Here is a 16,161-nt window from a genome sequence, read left to right as displayed (position 1 = left end):
TTCCCTCGCTTTAGTCGTGCGGAGGCTTTGTTACAAGTGTTTAGGTTTACCGGGGCGAGGACATGGGGAATTTTCCTATCCAGCGCTGCAATCCATCTGGCTAGGAAACTTCTCGGTGATGTACCGTGTAGAGTTGGGTGGAAAGAAAGATCTACTTGAGCGCTGGGGGTTTTCTCCTGTACTTTAACCCGGGAGTTGCCCCTGAAGGAATGTACAAGCGGTCACTCGCGTTGCAGGTTACGACAGTTTGTGATTGTCGGTTGTGTCATAAGCAGGCTATTCAGAGGGTGACATTGCCTTTAGGTTCGGGGATATGAACAAAGTGATTTTTCTGGGACGCAGACTTCAAGGGCATCGCTCGATATGGGTCCCCATCGTTTTGGGAGGTCGGCAGTGGAAGGATGTGCATAGTTAATACCCTTTGATGTCAGTACTAAAATAGAACAGATATTTTACTGAGTACTGAATGATTTATGTGAAACCAAAATAGATATGGAAGACGTGAATCTAATGGCTGCACCTGTGGGGATGAGAGATGTGCAACTTGTCTGAATCAGCCCAGCCAGGCGGGACCTTGCTTCCACTCTAGGGCCAGGTGACTCGCTCGTAGTGTTGTGATGCCCATACACCTAGAATGCACTGTTACGTGTTAAATATCAGGGCGAGTTGTGGTGAGTCCATTAGACCACCCATTATACAAGCAAATCTCCTCATCCCCTGCCCACCAACTACCCACTATTACAAAATCTATGAAATTCATGAACATTGCTCTGGATTGTGGTCGTAATAATCTGCCAGACATCATCAATAAATGAATAAAAGATCAACAATCACCTAGGCATAGAAGGCTGCTGCCATGTGCTGGAAAATGAGATTAATATGAGTTAGTGTGCTCTGGTCAATATGGATGTGATGGACCGAATGGCCTGTTTTCATGCTGTATGACTCTATGACTCAAAACAGCATGACTGTATAGATTTACACTGGTAACATGTTAATTCACCTATCTGGTCTTTTATCAATGTGTGTAAACTTTTCTTTTTACATAACTGTTGCTCACCATTGGTGGAGTCTCTGTGACCTGTGCACCCTCCTCTGAAAGTGCCAAGGGGTCAAACTATTCAACAAGACAGCTGAGAAATATTTGGAAAACAACCTATTAAAATTTACATCTCTTTAAAGCTCGTACAAATAGAACACTCAAAATGCTGTGGTTGAATGGACCTGCTTGTCGTCTGCCCACTCACTACGCTTGGTTGGTTTTATATTATAAGACATTTTCTATTGATTTCCCTGAGTGATGCATGTTTTTAAATCCTATTTATGTCATGGCAAGAAGATGGGAAACAGCACCAGCACCAAGTGTCCTCCTTACATTGCCTGTCCCTTCCTAAATGTCCTGGAGTGAACACTATATTTGTGTTACGATACTCCAGCAGATGTGAAGAGTTAAAGGGAATATTGGACCATTGTCAGGTTTGGAACAGAGGAATGCTATAAGCTTTTCGGCCATTCCAACATGATCCACTGATGGGCTTGTACACGAACTGTACCTTAAACTCCATCCAAAGGAATTGTCCTATTGAAGAGGAATTGAGAAAATCATGTTTCTTGCTGTATGCGCAGATGACATGGCTTCTCGTTACAGAAAGTCCTGATACATTCGGTCTTCTAGTAACACAACTCCCTGCATTCTCAGGACTTTGGAAGAATGAGAGGTGATCATACTGAGGTGTGAGGTTAACAGGATAGACAAAATGTGGTCTTACTGAGTGGATAATTCAAAACTGGTGGGGGGGGGCATGGTCTCAGGATAAGGGGCTTCCATCGGGCACTGAAATGAGGAGAAATTTCTTTATACAGAGTGTTGTAGACCTTTGGAAGTTTCTGCCCAGAGTGCTGTGGTCCTTGCCTCCCATCCCACCAACCTCTGCATTCAACAGATCATCTTTCTCAATTTCTGCCACCTTCAGTGCAATCCTACCACTAGATACAACTTCTTCTCCCTGTCCCCTTCAGTACAGATGAGCCCCGTGTTACGACTGTTTGAGGTTACGAAATTTGACCTTGCAGAATTAACGAATCACTACCCAGCAATTTGAGGTGCGGAATAAAATTTGCTTTCACAGAATTTGTCTCTCAATCATGGAGTGAGTAAATCAATACAAAGTTTTGTCTTTTAACTCCTGTTTCTTGCCGTATGCGCAGATGACATGGCTTCTCGTTACAGAAAGTCCTGATACATTCGGTCTTCTAGTGACTCAACTCCCTGTAATTCAGGGGTCACTGGTATTTAAAGGGACCATTCCCTTCATGATTCCATGCTCTGCTCTTCCATCTCAGCGACTCCTCTTCCCACAGCACTTTCCCACACAGCTCGAGAAATGCAAAACTTGCTATTTTACCGCATCCCTTCCCACCATCCAAGGACCCAAACAACCTTTTGAGATGACACAACAAAGCACTTGTACTTTGCCAATTCTGCTGTAAGGTTATCAATCTCTAATATTAACTCAGTTTTTCTCCTCCACACACTCAGCCTGATCTGTTGGGCATTTCCAACATTCTCGTTTTGGGTTTCAGCAACAGCTTTGATATGTCCCTTGAGTGTTTTCTCTCTCTCGCTCTCCCTCACTAACTGCCCTCATTACTCTACTGACTAGATGACTCTGTAAACACTCGGATTACCTGGGGAACCTGGGCTTAACCCAAGCAGAGACATTCCCTCCGCCCTACCCATCTCTTCCGCCACCCTCTCTGCAACTTGAACCCAACTCGTTTGCTCACTGTCCCTGATCCGATGAAGGTTCTTCAACCAGGAACATTAACTGTTTCTTTTTCCACAGATGCTGCCTGACTTGCTGAATGTTTCCAGCATCTTCTGTCTTTATTTCAGAATTTAACATCTGCACTTTATATTTTCAGCAGCTTCTCCTGATGCAGGGTTGTGTCCTGAGACATTAGCAATTCCTTTTTTCAAACTCCTACCCCCCCACCCGCCACCCACCCCCACAGATGCTGCTCGACCTGCTGAGTTCCTCCAGCAGATTGTTTGTTGCTCCAGATTCCTGCATCTGCAGTCTCTTGTGTCTCCTTTTCTGTTCTACTGGCAAATTGTACAATTTGCTCCTTCTTGCAGATGTTGTCAGTTGTAGATCAGGTAAAAGAGAAGAGCCTTTAAAACTTGAGGTGATCCCAATGTTTACAAAGCCATCTAGTTAGTAAATCAATGAGGGTGCCACAGCTGGTAGAGCAGCCCATCCTCCCTGCATGTGCTTCACATGTTGCACTTGTAACCAGCAATGAAAGATTTTCATTCTTTTGGCTAGGCTGGGATTAAACCAAAGCTGCAAATGTGATAGACCTGTTGCAGTTTGGAAAGGTTCTGTTGCACCTTGTCTCATGACTGCTTTTATGATGACGAATTTTTTTTAAATTCAGGATCTGAGTATCACTGGTAAGGCCAGCACTTAATTGCCCATCCCTGATTGCCCTTGAGAAGGTGGTGGTGAATTGCTGCCTTGAACTGCTACATTCTTTCAGGCAATGGTGTAGGGCTGTTGAGCAGGAAGTTCCAGAATGGACCCATGATAACCTTCCAAGTCGGGATGGTGTGTAACTTGGAGGGGAACCTGTGTCAAGCTTCTTGGTACTGGAGTTCAGGGCTTTGGGAGGTTCTGTTAGAGTAGCCCGGGCAAATAACTGTGGTGCATTTTGTATATAATGAACACTGCAGCCACTGTATGCAGGTGGTGGAGGGTGGTTGATGTGATGCCGGTGAAGTGGGCTACTTTGTCCTGGATGGTGTCGAGCTTTTTAAGAGTTGTCAGTGTCGCAATCTTCCAGGCAAGTGGAGAGTATTCTGTCATGTTCCTGGCTCGTACCTTATGGATGGTTGGGGTGTCGAAGTGAATCACTTGCTGAAGGATATTGGGCCTCTGATCTGTTCTTGTAGCCACAGTATTTATGTGGCTGGTCCAGTTGAGTTTCTGGTCTGGCTGGTCCAGTTGAGTTTCTGGTCATTGATGAAACCCCCAGGAAGCGTGGCGACACTTGCGGGCTGCCCCCAGAACATTCTACGCAAAGATGCATTTCACTGTGTTTCGATGTACATGTGACTAATAAAGAAATTTTATCCGATCTTATGTTGATGGTGAGGACTCAGCAATGGTAATATAATTGAATGTCAAGGTAGGTGGTTAGACTTGGGTGCTTCATTGCACTAATCTGCACAGGATTTTGTGGGGAAGCTGTTGAATTCCTATTCCTAATAAGAATCTATTGAATTGGTATTAACAGCTGGGAAGGGGCAGGAGGAGAGGAAGCTTCAGCTGAAAGCAGGAGATTAGTAGAAATGCTCCAATGTGACAGCAAGGACACTCAGGAAGAGAAGTTGCAAAGACATAACAGGCTGATCATTAACTCACTGCTTTCTTTTTTCTCTTCTCCTTAGTTGTGTCCCCACTGTGAATCTGTACCAGAGTTGCTGGAAAGGAGCGAGGTGTATGCTGGAAAGACTTTAAGCTGATATGAAGACTCAGTAGCTCCCATCAGTGAATAGTGCATCATAAACTTATCCAGGTGTGTACTCGAGATTTCTTCATGCACCCATTTCCATATCATTTCTATCATTTTTTGATATTGATTGTCATTTGTCTTTTTGTCTCAGGACTGATAAACATTGAAGATGAAGAGGATTCCTCTGAGTTGCATGTTATTTTGTTACGTCACTGTGAGTATTTTCTCTTGCAGTCTAGTATTTCAGAGGCACTTGGGGCAATTATAAAAGGATTGAGAACTTTGGCTGAAGGTAAACTCTTCCAAGAAGGTCACCCTAAATAGTTTGAAAGCCATGCTCTTGTAGTTGTGCTGAATCTTTCTTTAGTGCAGACAAAGATGGATCACTTGAGTTTTCTGTGGGGGAGAAAAGAACAAAAATAGTGAGAAATGCTTTGCATCCTCCTTCTTAGACAGACTGCACATAAATAGGGAGAATTTATTTTTCCATCAGTTTGGCCAAATGTTCATAGATGTCTGGGCTATACAGAGTGAAGCACACTTACAGGTGGATTACAGTGCTTTGGAACTGTTGGAAGCCAGTCTTTTGCTCATCTGGAGCCCATGGAGGGAGACTTTGTAGTTGTCCAGGCTATGTGCCATATTAATTCTGTGATGAATTTAGATGGTCAGAATTTTTGTATCAACATCAATGTCATGCAATTAAATAACACCCTGATTGTAGGAAACCAACCCAAGGCACTTCACAGGAATGTAACTGGACTAAAATTGACATGGGTAAAGGTGAGCACGTTAGCCTAAAGGGACTCTTTAAAGGAAGGGAGTGAAGTTTAGGGAGGTTACAAGCTGGAAGACCTGCTGGTGATGGAGGGGTTTGAACACACATAAATGAGAATAAATTTTGAGTGTGTGTGATGAGTAAATGGGACCTGTGAATTAAGTTACAAGCAGAGGAATATTAAAGAGAATCAACTGCCTGCTCTGTTTCTGCCAAATTAAAGAGGGAGGTTTATACAAATACGGAACAACTAGGAATTGTATTCTCGTCTCTTACCAGGTCCAAAACCAGATAGATTAAAGAAGTCAAGGTTGAAGTTCTGACTTTTTGCTGCTTTTTAAAAAGTCAATTGTTTCTGCTTCATCAGAAGCAATTGACTTTTTTAAAAAGCTGCTTTTTTTTAAAGCTAGCCTCCTGTTGTAAATACCAGACTTGTACAAGGCAAACACCTGCTGTTCATTATTTGCTGACATTGTTGCCGTGGGTGTATCTCCATTATGTGCACTGTTTTCCTAACTGCTCTTCCCTTTTTTTAAAAAAAATATTATAAACAGGATAAATCTAGACACTGCGTAGCCTATTGCATCCAGAAGCCTTCTAGGAGCACTAAGCTTGTTGTAATCGGGCTGGAACAATGGGGTTAATGTTTCCGACTGCTTTGCAACGCTGCTGGGAACTTGCACACAGTGGGTGATTTTTCAGAGTTTGTGGTGGGGGGAGGGGTAGGGGGCGGGGGTGAGATTTACTGATTAAATCACTGGAGCAAAATTGGTTCCAGATTTACTTTGTCCCTCTCCACTCCTCCTTTAACATCATGGATGCATACTCTGCCACAAACTGCAGAATAATGAATCTGTGCCACATCATGCCTGCTCAAATTAAAACCCATTGCTCACCATTGAATTAATGAAAATATTTGCTAATATCATGATGGTAACACTTTCAGCAAAACTCCCAGTTATCTTGTGTTTTCTTCACTGTACAACCCTGAAGAATCAAGGTTTAGTGGAAACTTTTGCAACATATAATTTACTGTTTAGTAGTTTTAATGTGGTGTATAGTGCAGACTCTGACATAATTATTTCTGAAAATCTTTCACATAAGCAAACTTTAGACCAGCTGTAACAATATAAATTGGTTATACCAATTTTTAATGTTTTGATATCTAACTAGCTACTCTGAATTTGTTTCCACGTTCTTATTACCACCAACTCCATGGTGCTAACATGGGTTAGTTTTAATTTCCAAGAGCATGCAATTTCTTTTATTCATTCAAGGCAAAGCCTTGCCCACCCCTATTCCCCCACCCTCTCTGCAACTTGAACCCAACCCCTAAAGCCTTGCCCACCCCATTCATTGCCCACCTCTATTTACATTGAGAAGGCAGTGGTAATAACAAGATGGCACACTAGCCTTATTGGAGGCAGATAAGTGTTGACCTTGTTGGGGGTCTGAAGTTGCACAAAAAAAACAGATTGAGTGAAGATAGTGGATTTCCTTCTGCAATGGATTTTTGTGAACCAACTGGGTCCTTATATAATCTGACAGTTTGACAATCACCATTACTGATACTGGCTATTTTTTAAATTGGATTTGGCTGTTGGTATGGGTTTAAATCTGGGGAAATTGATAGCATCAGGAAGCAAATTCCAATTTGACAACTTCCAAGATTCATGGAAGCAGGGAAGGGGTAGGCAGTCAGCCTCTTCCCAGAAGGTAGATTGGCTTTTTAGATACAAACTTAGGCTGGAAGGCTCCTTGTCTAACCTTTTATTTTTCTGCCTTTATAAAGAGCTGCCAGGTTTCTCATGTTTCAGGGAACCCAGCAAATGAAGTAAAGCAAGGCAGTTTGGGGAGGTGCTGAATGACTTGTGGGTCAGGAAGAGTAGCAGTGCTTCCTTTGAGCTGCCCCAACATCAGATTGCCCTTGCCCACATGTCCCAGGGTTAGGGTTCAGCCCCCTAAATCGGTTTTTGGTCACTTGCTTTAAGTCTCCTTCCATGCCTCTGTTAAATATTGTTTAACACTCCTTTGAAGTGTGTTGGGGCACTTTACTGTGCTCGATGTGCAATGTAAATGTAACAGTTGCTGAAATCACCAGGAATCCACAAAGTAGTTTTGTTTGTAAATCAGTGATGATGATCTTCCATGAACTGGACAGCTGCCATGGACATGGAGTAACTTTTGCTCTGGTAGATTTGGTGTTGATTTGGAATGCTGCACTTGAAAGCAGAAAGGGAGAGTCCTAATTGTTGGACAGGGTTACAGAGGTCCATTGAAACCTTTGGCAGGGCTGGGTGCAGCTGCTTCATTGCACTAGTAGAACTGACGAAAATGGCAGTTGTCATCTATGGGAGTGGGTAACTACACCGCAACAGTGCAGTAATCCCCTAGATGGTGCAGTGAATTGGATAGTGTGGAGGATATGCCTCAATGGGACCTGCTTAATAGTCCTTGAGTTAAAGGTTTGGTTTTACTGATGTGTTCCAACACACCTGGCTTTCTGAAAATCATAGAGATCAAGCCCAGAATTGGGAACTATATCCCTGTAATCTCAACACATCCCATCCAGGACATTCTTGCTGGCTTTGGGATCAGTGAAGAGCCAGTAACCATGAAACTTGCATCAGGTGGATCTTCAACAATAGTGAGGAGGCACCAGGATATGAAATTGCCACCAGTGAAAGAGAGGTAAGTTTGGAGGTGGTCTCATATAATGTAGCTGGGCTGGGACCAGCAATGTTACACTGCCTAATGCTGATGCAGTGAAAATCTTTCTGCATTAACACTGACTCTCAGCCAGACCCTTTGAAGGGACAAGTGAATCTGCGCTGATGTGCCTCACCAGATGTGGTGTGGTTTGAATATGTATATGAGGGCTGGGCCAGGTGCTGTCTCTTTCTGCATTTCTCTCTCATTTCCTATCACAGGAATTTTAGTGAGAGATGACTTTTCAGTAATACTCATCAGCAGGTATTAGAATTCTGCTTGAGAGATGTCAAAGGATAGTGTTGTGGAAGTATGGCCTGAAGTACCAATCTCAACCTTGTTTTTTTAAATTAGGAAGTTTGAAGTAGACAAGTGACTTGAGAGAGAGAGAGAGAGATTCCACTGGGCAAACCCTTGACTGTCTAATGAACAAGAATCGGGGGAGGGGAGATACTGAAAGAAAGTGATAGAACACTGACTTGATGCATTTCCTAAAGTCAGGAGCATGTTGTGAACTCCTATGATATGGCCAAAAAACTGCAGTTTCAAAATCATCCATTCTGAAGTCCCCAAGAAAATAATTTGTGGCAGTGTTAAATTATGGGGGGAAAACTGAAGCAACTTCCATCAGAGTTTAGGAACATGAATGCTATCCAGTAATTCTTTTCCCCCTCACAGTACCAGTTCTGATTAGAAGTCCTATATGAAACAATAACTCCTTTTCAGACGTTAACTGCCTTGGTATCACTTTTTCAATATTGATTTGAAGCTGTACTAACTATTGAGGGGAAAGATGTAAAGGGGACCCAAGAGATGGTGGATATATGGAATGAGCTGCCAGAGGAAGTGGTAGAGGTGGGTACAGTTATAATGTTTAGAAGACATTTGGATAGATTCATGGATGGCAAAGGTTTAGAGGGATATGGGACTAACTCAGGAAGACACCTTAGTTGGCATGGATGAGTTGGGCCAAAGGGCCTGTTTCCATGCTGCATAACTCTAACTCTAGTAGCAAGTCATTGATGTGTTTGTATGAAGTTCTCTAGTTTAATGTGGATGTGAGCATATTTTTAGTGCATTTGTAATCAATTTGTATCTTGATGTATCTGCATCAGTGCAGCAGCTGTGCAGTTCCAAGGACAGAAGTTTATTTTAGTGCACTGTAAAATGTGTGGTAATCTATGGAAAGAAAAGAATCCAGTGAGTACAGTTACTGGACTAGTGATCAAGAATGTGGACAAATGAAAGCCAATGCCAGTAAATGTATCTGCTGAACTATCGGACTGTCATTAAAACCCATCTGGCTCAGTGACATGGAGACACGAGACTGCAGATGCTGGAATCTGAAGCAACAAATGATGTGATGAAGGAACTCAGCGGGTCATCAGAGGAACTCTTGAGGTGAATGACAGTTGGAACCTTATATTCTGCCTGGGTAGTTTACAACCCAATGGCATGAATAATGAGTTTTCCAACTTCTGGTAACCCTCTTTTTTTTCCCCTTTTTTTGACCCCCCCTCCCGATCTTCTGGTCCGCCCGTTATTGTCCCCCTTCCCCCTTCTGGTTCCATCCACCCACTTAACACAAGGTTTTCCCCCTACCACCCCACCTCCTATTTGCTTTCAACTGTCGTTCACCTCTTCCCTAATGGTTTCATTCTCACCTCCTTTACTTATCCGAGTCCTGCACTGGTAGCACTTTGTGTTCCTGTTTCTTTTTCCTCTCTCTGCCTCCATCTATCATTCACCTGCCACAGTCTTCCAACTCCAGTCCAACTCACCTCCCTTACCTGGCACTACCTGCCTGTCACCTTGCACTCCTCTCAGTCCACCAATCATCTTGGAATCCTTTCTTGCCACTCCCCTTCTCTTTATGCCAGCTATCTTGCCTCTCCAATCTCAGTCCTGATGCAGGATTTTGACCCAAAACATGGACAATTTCTTTCCTTCCACAGATGCTGCTTGACCTGCTGAATTCCTCTAGCACCTTGTTTGCCGGTTCATTGACATTCTTGGCCCAGATCTGGGTGATGAGTGATTCCATACCTAACATCATGATGTTGACTCTCAACTGCTTGCTGAAATAGCCCAATGATCCTCTCGGTTCAAGGGCAATTGTAGATGCTGCGAACCATCCATGAATGAATAATAAAGTAAGGTTGAGCACAGTGTACTCTGAATGGCTGAAAGCACTAACCCATGGGCCAGTTGTCTTTGTGCAATATCATGTGTTAGGGAATCAATAGCTGATTTATCCTCTCCCCAGCATTTATTTCCATTGAGTGCACGGAGGATGCTCTCATTATTTTAACATCCAAGAGACATCTTGTCTAAAGTAATCAGGTTCCTGGCAGTGAACAAATGTGAATCTAGCTCCCAGCCCCTATATTTGGGGAATGCCTGGGGAAGGAGAACTGGGATTTCAGCACATGGAGGGTTAATAGAATAGTTACTCTGCTGTTTGGCAGAAGGTGGCATTATAATTCAATTGCATTATAAGCTGCTTCACTGAACAATTAATTAGGCCCCAGTGAGGAGTGAATGATTATGTGTCATGAACAGTGTGTCTGCTCTCTCACAGCTGCTGACCTGGCAAAGTATAATGATGTTGCAGTGCGGCAAGTGGGAATTTGAGGACAAACGAGGTCACTGTGTCCCCTGCTTTCCATGTCTTCCTGGACAAGAGCCTGACAAGGTAATAAGCTCACTCCTTCTAACTTCGTTAATTTAATATGTATGCCTGGGTGATAAACTGATTTCTTTTGTCTGTATTTTATTTGCTTTACCTTTAGAAAGTCGATGTGTACATGCAGTTAAAGCTTCAAAATGTAGAAACAGAAAAGAGGAACGAAGGGCCTGTTTCCATGCTGTATGACTCTAAGGTGAAGGCCACTTGGCCTTTGAGCCTACTCTGCCATTCAGTACAATTGTGGCTGATCCTTTATCTTGGTATCAAATTCCTGCTCTCCTCCCCATACCTCCTTGAAGCCCTTTGTGTCTAGAAATCTACCTATCTCCTCCTCACATATGTGCAGTGACTTTGCTTCACAGCCTTTTGTGAGTGTTCTATGGGTTCACAACCTTCTGAATGAAGGAATCTCCCCTCCTCTTCTCAAAGTCGAGTTTATTGTCACATGCACAAGTGCAGTGAAAGCCTTACTTGCCACAGCATCACAGGCACATAGCATCAGATAAGCAGCCGAATGATCAGTTCCAAATGTCTTGGATATGTCCTCAGACTGTGACCCTAGGCCTTAGGTGCTCCTCCCTGTAGTGAATGTGTATTCCCTGCACCCAGCCTGTCAGAATTTTCTACATTTCATTTCGATCTCCTTTCATCCTTCTAACCTCCCAGTGTACACAGGCTTAGATTACCCAATTTCTCCTTGTATGACAATCCCACCATCCCAGGAACCATCTGGTGAGCCTTCAGTGTGCTCCCTGTGTGGCAAGGAGACCAAAACTGCAAACGATATGCATCGATGCCCCATATAATAGTAAGAATACTTGTTCCTGTACTCAAAACCTCTTGCAATGAAGGCCAATGCACCATTTGCCGCCTTAACTGTTTGCTGTACCAGTATGCTTGCTTTAAGTGACTGGCACAAAAGGTCAATAAGATCCCTTTGTACGTCAATATTACCCAACCTTTCACCATTTAAATAATTGTTTTTCTATTTTTCCCCACTGCATTGGATAACTTCACATTTATCCACATTATACTGCACTTGTCATGTACTTGCCCACACACCAGACTTGTCTTGAAGCCTCATTACAACTTCTTCACAACTCTCAATCCCACAAGTTTCACATTGTTGGCAAACCTAGAAAGGTGACGTTCATTTTCCTCTTAAGTCACTGATAACTGTTGTGACTAGTTAGTGCTCTGGGGTTCCCCACTAGCTACCACCTGCCACGCTGAGGAGGACCCATTTATTTATGAAATAGAGGATAGTTTTTAATCCACCTAGTAAGCCGAAGTCAAGCAGGCCAGTGCTGATGCATGTGTTGGTTAGCTGTACTTAAATCATAGATATAGGGGATGCTAATAGTTTTTGCCTCACTCTGAGCAAGAAATAAGTATTTGCACCTATGTCAGGTCCAGTTTGCATCATAGGGATCTGTCTGCAATTTTTAACTGTCCTGAGTGGGGAAACTGCAGTGATGTTCCTGTTGGGTGTGCCTGTTGCTGGAGGGGTGAGGAAGGGGAAGTTTTGATTCACCTCCTTAATGAGGTCAGTAAAGGCTCCTGCGATAGAGACAGTCCCATTGGAACCATTCAAATGAGCTGGCTTGGTGATTCCTGTATCACTCTCCAGCTTCCAGTTTGGTTGCTAAGTGACCTCATGGAAATGAGAATTGGAATTTGGGATTGATCTGAAATGGGTTGCCAATTCGATAGCACTCATTAAACAACATTGCCCAGAGCATTAAACCCTTGGTCTATTTCAGTATGAAGAGCATAATATTAAAGCAAATCCTAGCATCATTTCCCTGTTCTAATAGCAAATCATTAATAATTCCACTATTGACTGATCAATCAACAGGAACAATAGATAAGATAAAATATAATTGGGCTAAAATGTCTTTGGTTGGAAAACAAAGAGATTAATGAAACTTTGCAATGCTTGAATGACCAATATAATCTGTTTATATGAATTGCTTTTACTCTGAAGACTGTATTATCACTGTTTATTACTCATTTGTGTCCTCCACTGGACCTTTGTGGCCAGTCTCATCGCTTCAAGAGATTATCTTTTGGTAATTATAGAGAATACAGTGAAATTCTAACTGACTCTGCACTTTATAATCGTCATTATCTTGTTTTCATCGTGATAATAAAAGTATGAAACTGCTTGGGGATGATCTGTTGGGAAGGATAATTTTTACTGTACTAAAATGCAAGCTGTTTCTATTAGGAATGTGGTTACGGTAAAGGTTTTGAAATGAGCTGCAGGAGCTGCATACAGGGCACTTTTAAAGACGGCTATGGTTTCGGGTCCTGTAAACCCCACAAGGACTGTGCAAGTTTGAGGAAGACGTATATTCGTCTGGGGACACCAATGACAGATGCTGCCTGTGGACACTGTTTGCCAGGGTAATTAACCTCCAAGTCTCCCTCTTGTAAATTTTAATGCTTTAGCTATTGAAAAACTTGGGCTTGATCTAGATGACTTTCCCTCATTTTGCATGCATATGGATAACATTTGGTAGTGGTTTATTATTGTCGCTTGTACTGAGGTACAGTAAAAACTTGTCTTGCATACCGTTCTTACAGATCAATTCATTACACAGTGCATTGAGGAAGTACAAGGTAAAACAATAACAATGCAGAGTAAAATGTCACAGCTACAGAGGAAGTGCAGTGCAGGTGCAAGGTCAGAACAAGGTAGATTGTGAGGTCAAGCGTCCATCTTATCGTATAAGGGAGCCATTCAATAGTCTTATAACAGTGGGATAGAAGCTGTCCTTGAGCCTGGTGGTACATGCCCTCTGGCTCCTGTATCTTCTGACCAATGGGAGAGGGGAGAAGAGAATGTCCTGGGTGGGTGGGGTCTTTGAATATGCTGGCTCCTTCACCAAGACGGTGAGAAGTATAGACAGAGTCCAAGGAGGGGAGGCTGGTTTCTGTGATTTGCTGGACTGCGTCCACAACTCTCTGCAGTTTCTTGTGGTCCTGGGCAGAGCAGATTAACGATTACACTGAGATACCTGTAATTTGTGGTGTCATTATACATTATGACATTGCTCTTTTTATAGATATTATTCAGAGTTATAATTGTTTACATGATTGTAACATTATCAGATGAACTTTAAAGATTATTATTATGTCTTTGAATGAATTATTAAGAATTATCATGTCAAGCAGTTCCCCCTGTATTGCACCATGTTTTGCTGCATTACATTGAATCTTCTCAATAATCCAATTGCTAAATGTGACCAAATCTTGTTGTGCAGACTGCATGCTTCTGGGAAATGTGTGCAGGGTCCTCCATGCATCAGATGCACAGTTCTCCAGACATGTGACAGCTTGCCGCCTCCTTGTATGAGTAAAGTCTGCAAAACCCTGGGCTTTTGCTGCTTGTGTCCTTGAACAAAACTGCCACAGTTCCTATGCACATTTTACTGTGCCTTTTCTTGGCCACCAACCCTTAAATGAACATGAGTTCCTTTTGAAGCTGAAACCATAAAGGAAAAAAAGTGACTTTTCATCAAGCTCTGCTTCAAATGCCCATGTAGGGTTGGATAAAGTAACTTTAGTTTTCATTTCATAAATTGAGATACAAACTTCAGAAGACCACACATCCACTTAGTGAGCACAGTGACAATGAGATATTCTCATTATCTGTCCACCAATGGCTAATACATTGGAAATCAAATACACAAAGACATGAACTAGTACAATTCTCTGCTGGTCATTGTATCTAAATGTTGCTGCACTAATCAACCAGCAACAAGTTTTATGTTTAGCAAGCACATTTCCGTATAAATGGCTTCAACATGCATATTAATTAAAAGCTAACAGCTGGATATAAAGAAATTTAATCAGTGCAGTATAATTGGTATAAACTTCTACATAATGTAGTCTGTAAAACTGGAAGGCTGTTGTTATTATTAGTCAATAGATGTAGCAGTCATCAAAATTTCTAGTGGTTTTGGATTGAAGCAGTAATTTTACCTCTAAATATATCACAGCTTTCTAGAAAACAAATCAAATTAGATATGTATGATTTCTGAACTGTTATTAAACACAACTGATGGGGGGAGAAAACACATCTTTACAAACCTACCAAAGAGATCAACAAATTGTGTGGCATTTAATTATATTTATTTAAATGTATTCATTCAGCAGACTTAATATGATGAATCAGATGAACAGAATGTTGGATTCAACCTTTTGTAAATTCAGTCACTAACTGAAGTGATATCAGTGTTCATCCTGACATCACAATCTATACCCTCAATTGCATCTAAGAAATTATTAGATTTTAAACCCTTTTGTAATCCCAATCCCTGTTCTATTTATAAACTAATCCAAGTATTCCATCATTGTGTTCTATTGAGTATATGGATATCTGTATACTGTTCTATATCATGTGGTTGTTCATATTGTACTTATTTTTGACAGAAGAGTCATGTGGTGCGACTACTTTGTAAATGTAACCATTTCACACAGTCTGGAGCATTCAATTTGTAGCAATAGCCTATAGACTTAACAGGTAAATGGACAGCTTGGCAGAATAAACCTTTAGTGACAAATATGGAAATTTACTTCAGATTTGTGGAAGGACATTGTTGACTAATGTGGTAAGTTTTAGGTGATTTCCTTTTTGCATGTCTTCTGTGTGGGTATGGGTATCATCATTTGAAACATTCTTTGCAGAAAACAAAATGTTTTTGGTAATAAGCAAACTGTGTGTTAAACCAGAATCTTGTTTGTCAAAGACCTCTGTTGAATAGAGTGCACAGCACAGCAAACCACAATGGCAAGGCACAGTGGCATGACTCATCAACGGACTACTACTCAGTAAGTTTAGCCATGCCGCTGAATAGGAGTGGGACAACGTGGCAGAGCTGAATGGCAATATAGGGAACCTAGGCTTGTATGACTGAGCTTGTAAACCATTGAGCTAATATATTCAGTGAATGGATGTGTTCTTGAAGTGAACAGTATCCTCCAGGTTTAAGGAGAAGTTGATATCATGAAAGCCCAAAATGTTCTGATTTGTGAATGTAAAGATACAACACTGGGCTAGAAACGCACAGCATGTGACAAATCTTAGAAACAAAGGACTGCAGATGCTGGAATCTAGATAAAAACACTATGATGTTGGAGGAACTCAGGCCAGGCAGCATCTGTGGAGAAAAGCAGGCGGTCAACATTACGGGTCAGGACCCTACAGTCATGAAGAAGGATTCTGACCCGAAGTGTTGACGGCCTGGTTTTGAGTTCCTCCAGCATAGTGTTTTTCATCTAGATTCCAGCATCTGCAGTCCTTTTATTTCTCTAGTATTACTGCTCCACTGCAAAGTCTCCAAGGATGCCCACTTTGAAGAATTTTTCTTCGTCCCAAAGTCCTGACCCGAAACGTTGACCCCTGCTTTTCTCCACAGATGCTGCCTGGCCTGCTGAGTTCCTCCAGCATCATGGTGTT

The 16,161-nt window shown here is 42.1% G+C and overlaps 1 protein-coding gene across 1 annotated transcript in view; it reads left to right on the top strand.

Moving 5' to 3' along the window:
• Positions 1 to 16,161, top strand: part of relt (RELT TNF receptor) — a 48,093-nt gene that overhangs the window by 691 nt on the left and 31,241 nt on the right. Inside the window, exons 2-5 of the mRNA XM_052026677.1 lie at positions 4,454 to 4,581; positions 4,670 to 4,732; positions 10,587 to 10,700; positions 12,925 to 13,103. Of these exons, the coding sequence (XP_051882637.1) occupies positions 4,688 to 4,732; positions 10,587 to 10,700; positions 12,925 to 13,103 (338 nt within the window). The 5' untranslated portion in view covers positions 4,454 to 4,581; positions 4,670 to 4,687. The remainder of the gene's footprint in view (positions 1 to 4,453; positions 4,582 to 4,669; positions 4,733 to 10,586; positions 10,701 to 12,924; positions 13,104 to 16,161) is intronic.

Source organism: Pristis pectinata, chromosome 11, assembly GCF_009764475.1.
Source record: "Pristis pectinata isolate sPriPec2 chromosome 11, sPriPec2.1.pri, whole genome shotgun sequence".
In the NCBI taxonomy this organism is placed as follows: Eukaryota; Metazoa; Chordata; class Chondrichthyes; order Rhinopristiformes; family Pristidae; genus Pristis; species Pristis pectinata.
Note: the sequence above shows the minus strand (reverse complement) of the source record. Positions and strands in the feature narration are given on the sequence as shown.